At 43.6% G+C, this 17,769-nt stretch overlaps 1 protein-coding gene across 16 annotated transcripts in view; it reads right to left on the reverse strand.

Annotated features, from left to right (window-relative positions):
* The window catches only part of HERC1 (HECT and RLD domain containing E3 ubiquitin protein ligase family member 1), a 118,366-nt gene that overhangs the window by 7,530 nt on the left and 93,067 nt on the right, over window positions 1–17,769 (reverse strand). For 10 of the 16 annotated variants that reach the window (XM_081170474.1, XM_081170465.1, XM_081170461.1 and 7 more), the window contains 19 exons: window positions 17,007–17,137; window positions 15,963–16,162; window positions 15,107–15,221; window positions 14,547–14,693; window positions 14,244–14,345; window positions 12,976–13,149; window positions 11,758–12,051; window positions 10,690–10,755; window positions 9,049–9,174; window positions 8,380–8,518; window positions 7,583–7,764; window positions 6,583–6,738; window positions 5,748–5,870; window positions 4,234–4,336; window positions 2,775–2,944; window positions 2,089–2,227; window positions 1,528–1,697; window positions 551–741; window positions 116–281 (listed from right to left, as the gene is read on the reverse strand). In XM_081170474.1, the coding sequence (XP_081026600.1) occupies window positions 116–281; window positions 551–741; window positions 1,528–1,697; window positions 2,089–2,227; window positions 2,775–2,944; window positions 4,234–4,336; window positions 5,748–5,870; window positions 6,583–6,738; window positions 7,583–7,764; window positions 8,380–8,518; window positions 9,049–9,174; window positions 10,690–10,755; window positions 11,758–12,051; window positions 12,976–13,149; window positions 14,244–14,345; window positions 14,547–14,693; window positions 15,107–15,221; window positions 15,963–16,162; window positions 17,007–17,137 (2,894 nt within the window). The remainder of the gene's footprint in view (window positions 1–115; window positions 282–550; window positions 742–1,527; window positions 1,698–2,088; window positions 2,228–2,774; window positions 2,945–4,233; window positions 4,337–5,747; window positions 5,871–6,582; window positions 6,739–7,582; window positions 7,765–8,379; window positions 8,519–9,048; window positions 9,175–10,689; window positions 10,756–11,757; window positions 12,052–12,975; window positions 13,150–14,243; window positions 14,346–14,546; window positions 14,694–15,106; window positions 15,222–15,962; window positions 16,163–17,006; window positions 17,138–17,769) is intronic. The other 6 variants (XM_081170466.1, XM_081170464.1, XM_081170463.1 and 3 more) reach the window with 1 other exon arrangement.

Consider the following 17,769-nt stretch of genomic DNA (forward strand, 5'->3'; position numbering starts at 1 on the left):
CAAAACAGGCTGGCATTTAATTCAGAATTTTCATCAGGCCAAGGACACATGCGCAGGAGATAAGATTTTGAGGAAGAAACTGAAACCATTTAAAACTATACTGAAAATCAACTACCTGGCACATTTCAGTAATTGTGTCATCGAAGACACCGCCTGCATCATCGGCACCTTCCCCCACTAATTTCACTTTCCAGGCACGAGAGGGCAGGCGAAGGTCCGATGCATTCAGCTTCACAACTTGCCTTGCGATTTGAACAAAAATAGGCTTACATTTCCGACCTCTGTGGGGGAAAAAAAATCTGTTAATTTCAACCAATCTTGCTTGGAGGAAAACAAACTACAAGCACTGATTCAGATACGAGGCTAAGCTAAACCATGACTTTGCTTGGGGTAGTGTAGCAGCAGGACCAGAGGGGAGGGCAGTAGCTGCCGTCTTTGCTCTGGGCACCCACACGTTTGCCCAGTTGCACTAAGCCATGGCTTTGCATAGTGTTCCATGCTGACTGGGTCCCTCCTACAACACCAGAAAGAAAGAAAAATGCAGCCTGACCTTGTTGAGATCCTTTTGACGGTTATCTGTGGCCCATAGTTTTTCCCCTGAACCATGGTTTTTCCAATGGAGCGGACCATAGGGAGGGTGTAAACTCTCGGTGCAAGTAACGGCCTCAGTTGCCCTTGAACAATCCCCCATGTCCCAGCATTGTAATGAGATGTGCTGTTCTGTAAGAAAAGGAGGACCGCCTGCTTGAGGTCAACAGGCTCTCCAGCCCCAGTGCTTGCTTGCCTGCCTGCCGGCCAACCTCCCTCCCCCAGAACAGCGGACTGGGCTGGAGTCCCTGCTGCTCCTGAAAGAGACACCACTGTAGGAGCCACACACAGCAAACATCCCCTTCACAATACTGGCAAACCAAATAGCAAGTTGCAGGAAGGGGCTCTCTCTCCCCCCCCCCCCAGCTTAGCCCTTTAGCTCAGCCTGCAGCCAGTTTTCCTCTATGGAGTATGAAGCAAAGTGCTTCTGGGACTGGGCAGACCAGCCTCTTTGGACATGAATCCTGAGGGTGGAGGGGCTGAATTGCACTTGACTTCTCTCTCCCCCACCTTCCATTGCAATTATGGAGACCTCCTTAGAAACGTTGCGTAGGTGTAATTTGTTTCCAAGCCTCACTTTCCATTTATATATTTAAGCAAAAGCATTTAAAGATATTGACACTTCAAGACTTGGCTTTGACACCAAAGAGCACAATCCATAGAAGGTTTGCCTATATGAGCTTCCATGATGTGAGCTGAGGTTGTGCAAGAGACAACACAACTGTGCACCTCCACAGTCCCCAATCACACAAGCAGAGCTTGCAAGCTGCCCCATGGATTAGCTCGTTCTTTTAGGGAGGTGTGAGTGGGATGACTAGCTGCTAAAAAGATTACTGTACACAAGAGATTATCAAGCAGTGTAACTAAGGTTTTATTGGAGTGAGATTTTACAAGCTTAAGAATACACCTGTGACAAGGTTATAAATTACGGAACTTTACCTGGTTATTGGGACTGAGATTCAGCAACCTCCATGAGGAGTACATGAGGTCTGAGAAATGGTACAGCAGCCTCAGTCTTGCCCTTACGGTGTGGATGCTCACTTCCTTCAGCGCCCCATACTGAGGTGGGATGGCATCTGGCAAGCCAAGCTGCAAAGGCACTGAGACACCTGCCATCGGAATTAAGAGAAGGGAAGTGTGTGATCCTGCAGCCTCAAAGGCCTTGTGCATGTACAACCATTTCTGACAGGCCTGTAATGCCAACAAAATGGCACTGGTGGATCTTCAAAGGGGAAAGGACAACAAAGAGCATGAAAGCACTTTTTTGTCAAAATATGACACAATATTGTTGCTCATAAATCATATTGGTTGTGTAAATTACCACTAATTGGGTGCTATCCCATCCTGCTCCTCTGTCAGCATCAAAAGTCTTAAGGACAGAAGAATCAGGACTCATGTAAATATTGCTTTGCCCCCCAACCTGGGATTGGCACTGCAGGGAAACGGCCAATACAGTCCTTGGCTGTCAGGTTCACTCCCAGCCTCAGCACCCTTCTTTACCTGGAGCTCGTGGTGGAACAGGTGGGGCTGTCCATGCGGCACTGTGGCATCGCCCCGCTGAAATCTGCCGGATGCTCTTCCCTTGCAAGAAGGTAATCAGAGTTGGCTCCCGGATGTGGTTGGTATGGCCCAGTCCAAGCTAGAAACCAGGAAGAGATTGGGAGAGAAGGAGGACTTATGTAACCCTCTAATGCATGCAGAAGAGCTGTCAAATACACAACTGGAGTTCTGGACTGGGAGCAGATGGACAGGGAGATGCTACATTCAAATAAATGTGTCTCCTGGTTCAGGCATTAGATTGTGTGTTTGGTGAAAGATGGAGGAAGCAAAGGCTCATATACCTTGGACCGTTCCTTAATCTCACCATGCAGAAAGGTTTTGGGAATAAAGTAGGGACAGTAATCTAAAATGAAAGAATGTTTAACTGAACATAGACTGTTTTGTGCGTGTTCAACTGGTGCGTGACTGCTGGTACATGAGCAGTTTGGGGCCTCAAAAGGGGGAGGAATGGGGCAGTGGTGGAACGGCACTGGGGCAGGCTTAGGCGTGCTCCACCAATGCACACAATGACCCAGAACACAACCCCTGTGAAAATAGGGAGTTGCCTGTATTTTACTCTTTTCATTCAAATGGCAGAAAAGGCAAACTTTTGGTGGTCAAAATTAGACTCTTCTCCTTCCACAGACCTGCCCTTCCGAGTTGCTTCCCCAGGCATAGACGTCCCCAGAGGCAGAGAGAGCGAGAGTGTGTTCTGCTCCAACAGCGACATCTTCAATGAAGACTCCTGACAAAGCTGGAACTTGCTGTGGACGGTTGTGGTTGCGGGCTCTCCCTTCTGGCAAGCCGATCAGCCGGTCTGGAACAGTACAAAATCTGGTCATGTGTCCCAGGAAACAAGAGGGACTTCAAAGGGCGAAAGCAGAAAGAGAGAACTGTGGGCCTCTGGTCAGATCTAGCCTGGAAAGTTTTTCCATCCCAGTCTGCGGCCTCTCCTCAACCCCACTATCCTTGCCCTGCCTCCCCCACGTTTCTCCTACCTCACTGCAACTTCCACATCTGACCACCACCAGAGAAAGAGAGAGGAGAGAGGAACAGCAAGCAAGCTTGAAAGCAAATAAAGCTGATCACAGAATCCCCAGCAGCGGTGTCCCTCAGAAAGATGCTTTAGCCACCAAACTCTTTTGGACTCCAAACTGGTACATGCATCCTTGCCTGCCAGTCTTCTCCATGCTGTTTGATCAGGACTGGCCCTGCCATTAGGCAGAGTAAGACCACAGCCTGAAGCACTAGATGTCAAGGGAGGCAGCAGCCCCCATAATCACCCCTGGCTCCCCCAAGCTAACCTTCCCTGAGCCCCCTCAGCCAGCCTGCTGCCCTCAGGCACAATGAAGGAGGATATCCCATACCCACTGTTGATGTCTGAGTGCCAGTGTGTATGTAGGATTCTGTATATGGGGTGTTGGGGTAGGTCATATTGCCATTTCCCTCAGGCAGCAAAATGGTTTCCTGTGAGCTGAAGGAGCACATGGCCTTTTTATGGTGGGGGTGGGTGGGGTAGGGAGAGGAGGAATGCATCTTTGTGTGTTTGTGCATATACTGATGGAAGGAATAGGTGACAGAAACAGTGTGGGGTGACTCTGACCCTGTCCATCACCTGCACGCTGCTGCCACCCATGAGAGAGCTAGATTGCAGGGAAGGTCCTTTGCTTCTATCTTGAAAAAGCAGTGTGTGACATTGGCAGAGCAAATGCCTTTTGTGATCCAATGTGCACGTGCGGTAAGTGTCTCCAGAGAGACTGCAAATCCCACCCCAATTTGTGCTCAGATGATGTCCAGAAGAATTTTCTGAATGCTTTATCATTAAGCGAGCCAGTTTAACACACAACACATTGTTTAATTTTGAGGCTAAAATCTATTTGAGAAGTTTTGACAATCACTTTTCTTACAATGGCATAACATCTCTTTCCAGGCAGACCACCCTGTGACTTGTAAGCCCTGTGATGCTTGGATGAAGGGCAGTACAATCAATCAACCAACCAACCAACCAACCAACCAACCAACCAACCAGTGATGGGCTATGGGAGGATGGGTGCTCTGAAGTGCATGGAAAGTTTGCAGTATTGAGTAAGCGCCAAGTAAGCTTACCTTGGCCAAATGTATAGACATGCCCGTCTTTCGTCAATGCAACTGAAAACTGGGTCCCACAGGCAACCTTTTTTATTCCAATTCCACAAAGAATATCTACTTTCTATGAAAAAAGATTAAAAGGTAAATTACTGCCCTACTTTAATAACAGATCCACAGTGAAAAAACAAAACAAAAACCAGACAGACAGACAGTACGTCTCAAACAGAAATTTAATTTATTTATTACAATATTTATAAACCACCTTTCAGGGCATGCTGCAATTCAATCTCAATTCATTTTAAAATTCCAGAATCATACAAGCATATCCTTCTGCCCAATGGAAACAGAACTGCTTTTCATGCAAAAGCGATTGAGTTGCATTATCCTAATCTCAAAACTACTAAAACAAAAGCTGAATGGTCAAAAGACAGAGGTATTATGTGTGCCAAGTCTGGAGACCCTGCTCTGGACAAGGTTGCCCTCCCCTGAAATGAGCAGGGGGAGAAGACTCTAGCTTGTGAGCACCGCTCCCTCTGAGGTGCATCTAGCACTACACCAGTGTGGTGTAGTGGTTAAGAGCGGTAGTCACGTAATCTGGTGAATCGGGTTCGTGTCTCCACTCCTCCACATGCAGCTGCTGGGTGACCTTGGGCCAGTCACACTTCTTTGAAGTCTCTCAGCCCCACTCACCCCACAGAGTGTTTGTTGTGGCGGAGGAAGGGAAAGGAGAATGTTAGCCGCTTTGAGACTCCTTAAAGGGAGTGAAAGGCGGGATATCAAATCCAAGCTCCTCCTCCTCTTCTTCTTCTTCTTCTTCTTCTTCTTCTTCTTCTTCACTGTATAGCTTCCAATGGATGCTTTTATGCGGACCTTTGATACCTTAGATATGTGTTTTCAGAATCCATTCACCCTGTTCCTGTGACTAGTATATTTTAATTGTTTTAAATACTGAATTCTAAATTGTTGCAACTCACCCTGGAACCTGCTAGAGAAGGGTGGGTAATAAATTTAATAACACTATAGCTTCAGTATTTGTTTTTGTTTGCATGTTTAATCTGGGATGCATACACTGATTTGCATGACTCTGCAATGGCAGGCTGAGGTCTCAGATACTGAACTTGATTTTATGGTTCTGGAGTAAGAATTAATGGATGTTGCAGATACAAACTACTGTTAACCAACACTGTATTTTAGTTTTTGTTCTCTTATGTGCAGATTAATTTATCACTACCCTAAATGCCTTTTAACTGTGTACTTGTGTTTGTTAAATTAACTTTGTCAACTAAATGAGTTTTCTTTGGAAGCAAGTCCTGTTACATTCAGCAGATTGACTTCTGAGTCAACATACAGATGCTCAGATATTAGCCAGGGTTACTCATTTGAACGTCCCACTTTGAGATCCAAGGCAGGTAAATGCAAATCAACAAGTTCTATTGCTATAACAAAAAGACATGCAGAAAGAAAAGTATTGGTGTGTATTCAGAACATGCTTTTAGAGATATTATGGGAGAAATTACACAGAGGATGCTAACCTGTGGTGAGGATTTTGCAGTTGAGTTTCCCAAGCCCAGCTTCCCGTAGTCACCATCACCAAAAGCCCAAACCATTGAGCCATCTGTGGACACTACTATGGTGTGGTTTAGTCCACAGGCAACCTAGTATTGAAGAGTAAACTTGTAATTAGGTTTCTACCGAAAACAAAAAAAAGAAGTCTCAACTAACAGCTGCTTTGGGGAGAGGTTTTAGGAATATCACTGTAGCAGGTTCTTCCCCAGCCTACTTTCAGCAGGAGTAGTAATGGCGCCACAACCAGGGCCACAGGGGAGAATGAGCTGCAGCAGGCACCAAAGTGAGGACGTGGGAGGCCCTCCGTTTGACATCAATGGCCTAACTATGCCACAAGACATCAGGCATATAAGGCCTACCCCCAGGATGGTAGAGAGGGCTGCCTCAAAAGCTCCAGGGCAGTTGCTCTGAAACCTAGTCACTCTGTAAACAGCAGCATTTTAAAAAGGCTAGGCAAATGCTGATGCTGCTGACCCTACAGATATTGGAATCCTCAGAGCAGCTAAGTATCTCAACCAAGGCACACCAACATTCCTTCAGGGAGTGCTGGTGGCCATATTCTGATCTCAAAGCACCTTGTACACAAAGGTGGAGGTAGAAATGTGAGCTACTACACGTGTAGAGTTTTTTGGGGGGGTAGTAGTGGATTGTTGTTGCTTGTACACGTGCTTTGAACTACCTAACATTAAAATATGGGAACATGGTTGGGCAGGAATTTCCTCCTTCAAATTCCAGCCTGTAAAGGGACTGTGACGCAATCTGAGAGTGCAGTTATACACATGAATGCAAATCAAGCCTGACCTCTCCTATCTGATAGCCTTCTAGTGCTGTCACTCTTTCAGGAAGCTTCTTGTTGGATGTGTTTCCTAATCCAAGTCGGCCGTAATCCCCATTTCCAAAGGTAAACAGTTTGCCATCTGCAGTTACCACAGCTGAATGCTTGAAGCCACAGGACATCTAGGGGAAAGGGGAGGGGAGAGTGAATCAGAAGATCTTATGGTGAATGTCCTTTTTATTTATGAATATATCCAGAAATATTTAGAAACAGAGTCTGCAACAGTATACAAATATGTTATTTCCAACAGAACACATGGCCTCAGTTCTTCAAGAAAAGGAAGGTGATGGATTTGTAGCCCTCACCCAAGGCACTCATTGTCTTTAGCTGTAAAGCCTTTTCTCAGATTTAGAAAACGTCTTCTCTACTTACTGACTCAAACATTTGGAGAATGTATCTTATGGATACATTTCTCAATTCCAGGACTGCATTTTAACTTTTGGCCCATCTGCTATAGTTTTTTGGGGGGTGAGAGGCAGTAGCTCATTGGCATGGGACCTGCATAAGGTGGCTTATGAACATATTGGAACAAAGTGGTTTCCACTCTCAGCAAGTGTGGGCTCAGGTTCTGCCTGCAGATATTCTGCCTTCCTACAATGTAGCAGGCTTGATGTATGCTTGATGTTTAGGCACGATTACCAGGTTCTGACATAATCACATGGTGCATTTCTCTGTCCCAGCCCACTTATTGGCTGCCACAAACAGTCCGCTTACTGTTTTCAAGCGGACACAGAAGGAAAGAATTGCTGAGAGAAGATTGAGAAGTGGAGTGCAGCTTTCAGTTGTCAGCCTGTGGCAGGGATAACACACCTGGTTCTATCCCAACCAGGTAAAAGGAAAACTTGACTCATTACCCAATGGGCCTGAATTCAGATTAAAGACTCCATTAATGCCTAAAAGAGCAATTGAGTTGATGCAACATCTAATCTACTTTAAAACTAGGGAGAAATAACTGTTGCCTCAAACCTGCACCACTTCTTCTCCTTGCAAAGCCTCTATTTGTCTGGGTCGGCGCTGCCGGTCACTGTTTCCGTGGCCCAGTTTGCCATAATCTCCATCCCCCCAGCTGAAGACTTCACCACTCTCTGTCAAAGCCATGGAATGCCCATCAGATCCGCAAGATGTCACCAGCTGGGTCACAACAAAACCTACAGCACAAGAAGGAAAAAAGTGTCAGAATTATCCCAAAGCATAAGCAGCTAGTTGAGCCAAATGACCAAATAAGGCACAGCAGCATTCAGCAACCTGGTGCCCTTATGACGTTTTGCACCGCATCTCCTATCAGCCAAATGACTGCAACTCCTATCAGCCCCAGCTAGGCCTGTGAGCCTATTTGCGTCCCCCCCCCCAGCCCATTTTCCCTATTGTGTAACATTAGGGGACTACCACCTAATGTTGCAAAGGTGCATGAAAAATGCTTTGAGCACCTAAGAAAGTGATTATTATTATTTCAGCATTATACATAATTTTACTTGATCTGTTGCTCTGGGAAGAGATTATAGAAATACCAGCAATTAGGCTTTATAAGGAATCCCAACAACAAGCAAAACAAAACTGATTTGTCATTTGTGGAACTGACAAAAAGTGCTCAATGATTTTTGTTAAAATAAACCTATAAATCATGCCAGGACATATTGTTGCCTATTAAGCTCCCAAAATGAAATGCTGGTGTCCCAACGAAAAGTGAAACCATCTCAGTCTCATCAAATTAGTGAATAATGGGTTATGTCCCACATTCAGTGGATATATTTTTTCCTACTCACCTTGCAATGCTGAAATAACAGTGAGGACGTGAAGATCATCTGAGTTCCCTTGTCCCAGCCGACCATAACTTCCTTCTCCACAAGCCAAGACTGTTCCATTAGCTTGAATCACAAACGTACAGTTCTGGCCACAAATGACCTAATGCAATTAAGGAAAATGGAAAATACATAATTAAAAAACAAAACAAAAAAGATCCCATCCACCACTAAACAGGCACAAGCACAAAGACAGTAAGCTGATCTGTTCCTAATTCACACATTGACCATAAGCAGGGTTAAAATCACATTTGGAAAGGACCTCAGAGCACATCTAGTCCACCCCAACCCCCCGCTGCTGTTGCAGGATATAATAACCACACCTTGTAAACATGTGAGGGAACAGGGCAGCACTAAAGCCTACTCTCAGAAACCTGAATTGTGCACCCAAGTAACTTTTTATTGGCTCTTACAGACTTCGGCATCAGCACAGCCTAGTCTCTAGAGCTTCCTTGTTTATGAAAAAGGTGGCTTGTATGCTTCGAGGTTATTTTGCTTTGCAGAACTTTCCTGCTGTTGTGTCAAACAGCCACTCCAGCCATTTATGGAAAGCGAGGCAACCACTGAACAGGCGGACACAATGCCTCCTCCCACTCTCCCTCAAAAAGTGGTAAGGAAAGGGTTCTGGTTTACCTGTTGAGCTTGTGAGAATGATGGTGCTGACACAGGCACCATGACATTGCGTCCAGCCTCAGCTAGCTGCCCATGTCTCCCGGCTCCCCACAGGTACACGTCACATTTTCCACCAAGGTGCCAGTCCTGAGGATCAACATAAGAGAGATATTCAGAATGGGTTACTGATTACTTATTGTGAATGACTGTTAAGGGTATTGGGTGGTTGCTCGAGAGCAATCAGGCAAGATGCCTCACTGGTCTGTTCTAAAGCTTTATTATTGGTGCTAAAAACCTTTACGATGCAGAGCGCCTCTATTCCATGTCTTGCTCATTCACTGGCAGAATCTGAGAGTGGGCGGTCCTTAAATCTTCCCCAGCAGAGTAGTCTCCTGACCCCCAGTCTACACCTCCCCTCTCTGCGTGAAAGCCTACTGCGCAAGGAAGGCTTGGGTAAAGGAGAACCTCCCTCCTCCCCGCTTTGCTCAGGCAAGGTGCCTTGCATCCTCTGAGCCCTGCATCTCCTCCCCACTAGAGCCGTGGCTTCCTTCCTCTGCTGAGGAAGTGCTGCTTCCCATGATCCTTGGGGGCTCTGTGTAATCCATCTGCCCTTTCCCCTTTCGCCCCTGAGCCAATGGCAGTTTCCTGACAATGACCTTTATTGGTTGACATGTGGATGTGATTCACCCAAGGTAGGGACATGTGACTAGGTGATTTGAATGGTTTCCTTGTCTTGCTTCTTCCTTCAGTTAAGTCTGTGGCCAAGCTTAGAGCATAATAAGATTTCCACATTAGCAAAAGAGTCCTTAGTAAAAACAGCAGTATCAATAAAACATGGTGATGTGAGTTTATACTGATCAAGACCCAGGGCAAGCCAACTTAGGACTGCCAAGGGCTGATCTGAGAAAGGGTTTTCAGAAGCTTCCCTATCATTCAATATCAGTATCGTTTGCTGGGCGGTTCAAAGTTTGTTTTTGTTTTCTGTAAAAGACAATGGAGGTGTCATCTTTTCATAGTCTGGCAGGAAAACATGCTCCAGCAAGAGTCTATTTTGCTTGGTGAGATTGTTCCTTGCCATATGTTAGGATCGATCAAAATGACACCCCACTCCCAACAATGGTAGGGTTTGGTAGGGGCAGGCTTATCTGCTTCTGATAAGAAACACTGAACTGGAGCTGCTTGATTTGACATGGAGCTGACACTCAGAGAAAGCTGCTCCGGCACCTGAAGGCTGTTGGGAAGCCTTTTGATTAATGACATTGATGTACTGTGTTTTTTTTTTGCATACAAACTTACTAGACTGGCTGCCAGTCAGAGCCATTTCACTTATGCTGGGGAGGGGGCGGAGGAGAAAAAGAACAAACTATTTATTTTTGAGAGAGACAGAAATACAACAGGGGGAGGGAGCTGGACATAGAAGCTAAAGTGGAAAAAGGCGGAAAGCAACCTGAGCACAAATGAAGAGAGGAGAGGAGTAACACTTGCTTTGGGCGAAGGCAGGGACTGACTAAAGGAGATGCCAAGAGAGGGAGACTGCATTCAGATGACCTGGTCACATGTTCCCATCTTGAAAAGTACAGGACATAAACTCTCAAATGGATGCCTATCAGAGAAAGGGATCACCACATCGGGCTGCTTAAACACACCATTCACTATACTAACCTCAGGCCGTGATGTTGCCCAGGACATAATCTGCTCATCCATCCCATTGATCCATTTGCAGTTATCCTACAAAACATGAAATGAATTATATTGAGGCTAAATGCATAAGCTGCTCTCCATCCTTCCAGGGCAGTTCTTCTCTCTCTGTCAGAGGAGTAATTTCTTTATGTTTCAAAAGCCTACCAAATGGTGCTTCTCAAACTGTGGTAGGCCCCAACGTATTCCTGGGTGGGCTGCACAATGATGAGCTTCTTTCTTCGCAAGAACTGGAAGCATCAGGGCATGCACAAATACTTTTGAACTTCCAGTCAAGGATGCTACTCGCTGAGCCAGCCTCTCTCTCTCTCTCTCTCTCTCTCTCTCTCTCTCTCACACACACACACACACACACACACACCATTTTACATTGAGCATGGGTGGGCTAGCTGAGGTAGCCATTGAGAGAGCTGCTAGACTTGGCTGTGGTGCAAGCCAATCAACCAGTCAATTTTGGGTTTGTAAATGTGGGATTAGCTTACAAGTGGATCCCAAAATGTTTATGCAAGTTTACAGTGGATTCCACTTCAATTGTTTGAGAAGCACTGCTATATAACTTGTTTTCTGGAATGGAGAAAGAGGAGTGTCTGAAAAGGAAGAATGAGTGAGTGAGTGAGTGAATGAATAATATTAGCAGCAGGATCCCATCCTTCCTTCAGATCCTGACAGTTCATATACAAATTCCCAATAATCAAATTCCTCAAACATCCTTATCGTCAACAGAGAAATAATAATACTGACCTGTCATAAAGGGCTCTTAAAAGCATCTCAATATGTCAGGCACTTGGATAATTAAAATATTTATTATCATTATTATTATTATTATTATTATTATTATTATTATTATTAGGCACAAAGCTGGGGTTGTTTTGGGTGATATTGCCCTGAAAATTTATTCTAAGGATAAGTGGGGAGGCAGGTGTGCTACTGTTTTGGTGCCACTGAAACAGTACTAACTCTCTCTGCCCAACCCTGGCAAGTGCTCCACTGATATTTGTAAGTTTTGTCACACCACCAACCTGCATATCTTACCATAAGAAGGACTAGTTCATCCTCTGGTACAGGCTCCAGATCAGGGACTGTAAAAGACTCTGGAAAAGTGGCTCCTTTGGCCAGAGCCTCAGCAGCTTTAATTGTCGTCGAGAAGCACTCCAACCAGGCCCACTCCGTTGGGTTCCAGGTCAGAGGATCGGGGAGGCAAGTCTGGTGGTGAGGTGGGACTGGTGGGCTGCACAGGAGCTGATCCAGGTGAAGCCCCACGGCCAGCGAAGCCAAGCATTGCATATATGGACTATGAACAAGCTGGTCTCCACAAACTACATGGGGCTATAAAAGAGGAAAGCCAACATTTACAAAGTCCTGGAGTGGGTTAGTCAATCTAATCCAACTGGTACTCACTCATTGGTTTTCTCCTGCTGCTGCCACCACCACCATCTCTGACTTTTAGGAGCTACTGTCCACTAGCAAAAACTCACAGCACAACAGATGGTACAATCCATTTTGCAACAAAGTCACCAGCAACCTGCTTCTGCCTTCTCTAGAACAATGTTTTGCCAGAGAACATTTTGCCAGCTATATTGCTCTATGACTTTAACTTAGGACTACATTGTATGCAACCAACATATTCATTTGAAAGGTGACTGTGTGAAGGTTGCTGGGGTCATTTAACCAGTTTTAAGTACATCTTTGTGTTCTCATTTCTGAGTCCAACAATGAACACAGGCTCAGTTCAATGAATTATCAGGCCTTCTTGGGGGGACACACACGTCACAACTAATATCACACCAATATTGAAGTTCCCTCACTCTCCATGTTCTCTCAATTCTTTCCAAACATCTTCTTAGGAAAAGGATTCAAATGGTCATAAGGTGACATCTTACGGAGTGATACAATCAACCTACATCAGTACACACAATCTAACTTCCATCAGCTTAACGAAACTCTTATGAAATCAAAATGGTTATACAAAGGAAGTTATTCTGCCAAAAAGCAACATAAAATTGGTCAAATATTTTGCCCATATCCCAACAATGCCAGAGAATATTAATTTCAAGGCTCTCTTTTCATTTCTTAAACAAATACTGGAGAACCAGAAGTGTGTGGGACATATTATTTCATGCAAGGTAAGATAAGCATTTCTACTCACATCTTGTGTTAAAAATGTTTTGTTAAGCACTATGCACAGTTAAACAGCACTTTGCAGCTTTCTTGAATTACTAACATGTCACCTTATTCAAGTCCTCCTCTTACCTTTTCATAAGCATACTGTTCCTGAAGCATTATGGGCAGACGCTCTAGGAAAGCCCTCATGCAGGGAGCCATGTTTAACCCAAGAATCCCCTGTTGTTTCAAAGCAGTCCTACAGGTTGCAAGGATATGGTTGGAAGAGATCCATTCTGATGTGCAATTCACCACCAACACATCCTGAACAAAATTCAAATATGTCCAATTCAGGAAAGAAAGGAGAAAAACAGCTTGCTTAGCTTTTACAAACAGATAGAAGCTTGATATAAATCTGGTTTTGTTTACTATAATTATTTGTATTTCATCACCGATTTTATGTTGCTAATTGCAAGCATTCCCCTCCCTTTTTCCCCTTCTTTAATGTATGTTATTTTTAATACACTAAGGGTAAACAACAAAGAGTCTTGCGGTATCTACCTTACAGACAAAACATTTATTCTGTAGCAGAGGTTTCATTGGCAACAGTCCATTTTGCCAGATGCACGAACTCTTAGTCCTCAGCATGTTTTCTCAGAAGTAAGGCCTACTGTGTTCAATGGAGCTTACACTCCCTAGTATGTATGTTTAGGATTGCAGCCTTGCAGCACAATCCTATACATCTCCATTCAGAAGTGAGTCCCATGGAGTTCAATGGGGCTTATTCCCAAGTAAATGAGCGTAGAAATGCAACTTGATAGGTTTTTAAGGTACCACAAGACTTCTTGTTGCATTTAAGTAACACAGATTCCCCCTCTAGTGCTTGCCATTAAGGAGATTATTATATATTGCAATATAATGATGCTCAAATGTGTTGATAATCTGTTAATATAGACTATGTTAACAATATGGAAAACAGCCGCCTTCTACTAGAAGAAAACATTAATTACTATGTTACTATTTCCAATTGTATTTGCTCCACCAGTGGTCAGAAATTACAAATTTCATTATTTGTCTCTGCAGGTGTTTTGGAGGAGGAGGAGGATCAGCACTATAGCCAGATTCTTCATTACGTGCAAATTTAGACTAATTATTCCATGCAGCAAGCCTGAAATCAGCTGTCCATTACTGTACACTGCCAGTAATTCCTGTACAAACTTTTATGAGATACTGGCTGAGAAACAAGTTAAGTTCATTGCTTGATTCAAGTTCACAGCTGTCACTAGGAGGGCACACTTGGTCACACACAGAACTGAGCACACACAGTCAAGGCATGGATTAAAAACTTGGGCTAGCCCAAGCCCAGAGAGGAGAGAAGATGGGCACGCAGAATTCCATTCAAATAAAATGAAAAATACCTTTGATCTACTAGAACAAGCAGCTACTCCAACCTCAGGGATCCATACGGTTGTCTGAATGGCTCCAGAACCTATCACAACACTCTGTAAAACAGATCCATCCTAAAGGAAAGACAAGATAAACCCACAAAAGCTGATTACTTAAGCCCAGCTAATCGTTCTCTCGTGGCTACATTCAGGTCATCAGTAAAATAACTTTTAAATATTTCCTAATCTTTAGGGTAAGTGCAAACTTTTAGGAACCCTAAAAGACTACAATGAATGAAAACAAGCTTTACATTTCCTTAAATAGTGTTTGCTTACCCGTAAAGACCAAATGTTCACAAGCCCACCAAGTCCACCTGATACCAAGGTTAGTCCATCAGAACTGAAGGCCACTGTCCGAACAGGCGTGATATGCCCTTTCAGCTGATAGATGCACTTCGTTTCAGCTACTTTCCTGTATGCATCCTAGAAATTAAATATCATCATTAGGGCATATTTTGTACTAAAAAATACATCAAACATTTTACTACTCTGCACTTACCTTCTGCAGCTCCATCCCTACCCACCCAAAAATATTTGGAAACACAGCAGTTTCTTCAACAAACATAAATTAGATAGACACAGTGGGTGTATTTATGGATACTTTGCTAGGAATAAATACTGAGAACATGCTGAGCAAGTATTTTTAAATATTACAGACAAATAAGAGCGAACTGTTTGTTCACTCCCAATCATCAGCACAATCTAGGTCTATTTTGCCTCTGTCACCCCAAGACAGATGCCTTCCTAAATCAGATATTGTTGCTTTCTGGACCACACTCCTTCTAACAAGGAAGGGAAGGATCTAGATTCCTCTTGCTACCTATGGTTCTCTTTACCTTGCCATTGGCTTCCTCATCCCACCATCCTTCTGAACAACGCAGACTGGATTGCAGTAAGACCAGCTCATCTTGAGGAACAGTCCAAACACAAAGCAAACCATTCTGGCATCCTCTAAATAAAAATTAAGAAAAGCAATATTGAAGGGCCACAATTTATCAGTCAACAAAGTAGGGCAAGTTGGTTAACAATATAATCATGTTTGCACTAAAGGTTTTGCTTTTCAGTCTCCGGAAATCTTGCAAGCTGCCTTCTCAGAACTTTCCCTAAATTACAAAGATGGCAGAAGACAGGAGTCCACAGCAGAGGGGAACATAGAGATGAAGCCTGTCTCTCCTTTCATCTGGTGCCTTCTTTGAGGATGTGGGGGGGGGGGAGGTACATCCAAAGGATGGGTTCTACTACAGAAACATGACACACGTACTGGGAGAAGATGGTAAAACTGTGAACACTGTGTCCAAAATTCTGAAACTATTGCACTATTTTGTACTTTTGTATTTAACAGAAAGAATGCAGAACCATTTAGAATCACAGAATCATAGAACTATAGAGTGAAGAGATCCCAACGGTCATCTAGTCCAACCCCTTGCAATGCAGGAATCTTAATATAGAATCATAGCGTTGGAAGGGACTCTGAGGGTTTATTTGGAATTTAAAAACAAAACAAAACATAGGCAATACAGAGTTCATCCATTTGGGCTTAAAAAATAACCATTTTTAAAATGAGTAAATGCAGGTGGAAATGTCCTAGAAATCCATCCATTGTTTATGGATAAAATAAGCCTGAACTACTGAAAAGGATTACCAGCCAGTACAAAGATGAACCAAAGAATTAAAAGCAAAAGGTCAACTTACGTAGCCAGCAGGAGCTGTGGTTTGGGGCCTTTCCCTAGAAGGCTGCACCAGGCTATGGTATTCACAACAGCCTGGTGAGGAAGCAAGTACAGCTGTCGCCAGCAGCTCCCCATGTATCCCCAGAGCTTGACAGACTCTTCCTTGGCACAAGTCATGAGCATCTTGCCAGTTGGATCCCATTTCATGCTGACAATGGTGTCCTGAAGAATTGGAGGAGCAAGAAGGAAATACACTGTAGTAGGGCTGCCAAACATCTGGGATTTCCCAGACATTACAAGGATTTGAAAGGAAGTGACATCTGGGGAAAATTTCCAGAAGGCGGAGCCTTTTCCTGGATCTTTGGCAATCATGAGAAATCACGTTTTTTGTAAACTTTGGGGTTTGTCTTAAAAAAGTTCAACAACTTTTGCGGTGTCCTGGTTTTTACTTTTTGAAATACGGCATCTTTACATGGCACAAATGCTAACTAAATAAACCCATTTGAAAAAAATAACTCCCCTGTTTAAATAGATAGATGGGGAAGCTAACTTCTAAGAAGCAAGAGCAATCGGAAATGCTTCTCTAGGTCCAGGACGAAGGTATATGACAGACTCCAGACAGGTGAATTTGCCAGCTCCCCTGTGAAAATACTGCAAGGGCCCACAAATACAGAAATGGCATCTTTGCTCCTAAGATGATTCCCTCTTCTTTCCCTGCTCTCTAGCCATTAGCAGTTGTACTTAGGGGTGCTTCACAAAGATCATTTAAAAAGTCATCAAAAATTAAATGACAAATAATGCAAAGGACCACTACTTTAACTGGTGACCTTAATGACAGTGGAAGACACGACTTTATATCTGTGTGACTAAGTCATAAAGTAATTTTAAGAACCTAACAATAATTAGAATGCAATGCAATTTCAGAGTGAGAAATGATTTCCCTTAAGAGTACAAGCTGGTCCTTTTGAAAGAGTTGTCTCAGAATTGTGCACATAAACTTAAAGTTTATTTTAATTCTCAAGAATTTTTTTGGGGGAGGCAGGGTGATGATAATGCCTGGCTTTACCTTGTGTGCATCCACTAAAACAATTCCTCCTTTCTCGAGTGGCTCTTTCGTGCCTATCAGCAACTTTCCGTCCATATAGCCTATTGCAAAAGGTTTGTCTTCACTAAACCATGCAAGGCAAGTAACAGACACTAAGGAAACAAATAGGAAAATATGGATAAGCAAGTTATAATTTGCAGAATTTTAATTAAACTTCTTTGTACTGGAGAAAACAAGAGCAAAGCTGAATAAAGTGTAGGGGGAAGTGAGTGAGTGTGCATGCGCAGGAAAGGAAACTCCTTTAAAAATATCACTTCCAATTGTGCTACACAATTTACTTGAAGACTACTAAGTGCCTAGAAATTTTCAAAATCAAGGACTAAGACTTACTAAGCACATCAGTTTTTCCCCCACAGATATGGAAACAAATGTCCACATTTTTCTTTAATAGGTAGTCATAAATGTTCAGAGCTGAGCATATTGCACACCATAGGGCATTAAAGAACATAAATCCATCAGGCGTGGCCTTCATGAATGACATGAGTGAGAAACAGAGATCAAGTTCAGGCTGGCTTCTTGCAAGTCATGATTTTCAGAATAGCAACTGGCCTTGAGGACATGTGCTCTATCCCTTTCACCTATCGTAAGCAACTCATCCTTCCCAGCATTAACCTTGAAAAGGGCACCAATGCAAACCAGAGTTAACTACAAATCAGATTATTCCAAAACACTAGCTGGCATAACCATGGCTGGCGTCTGCACTTAAGATTATGGTTTTAACTGA

This window comes from Podarcis bocagei (genome assembly GCF_964188305.1).
Source record: "Podarcis bocagei genome assembly, chromosome: 14".
NCBI classification, from domain to species: domain Eukaryota; kingdom Metazoa; phylum Chordata; class Lepidosauria; order Squamata; family Lacertidae; genus Podarcis; species Podarcis bocagei.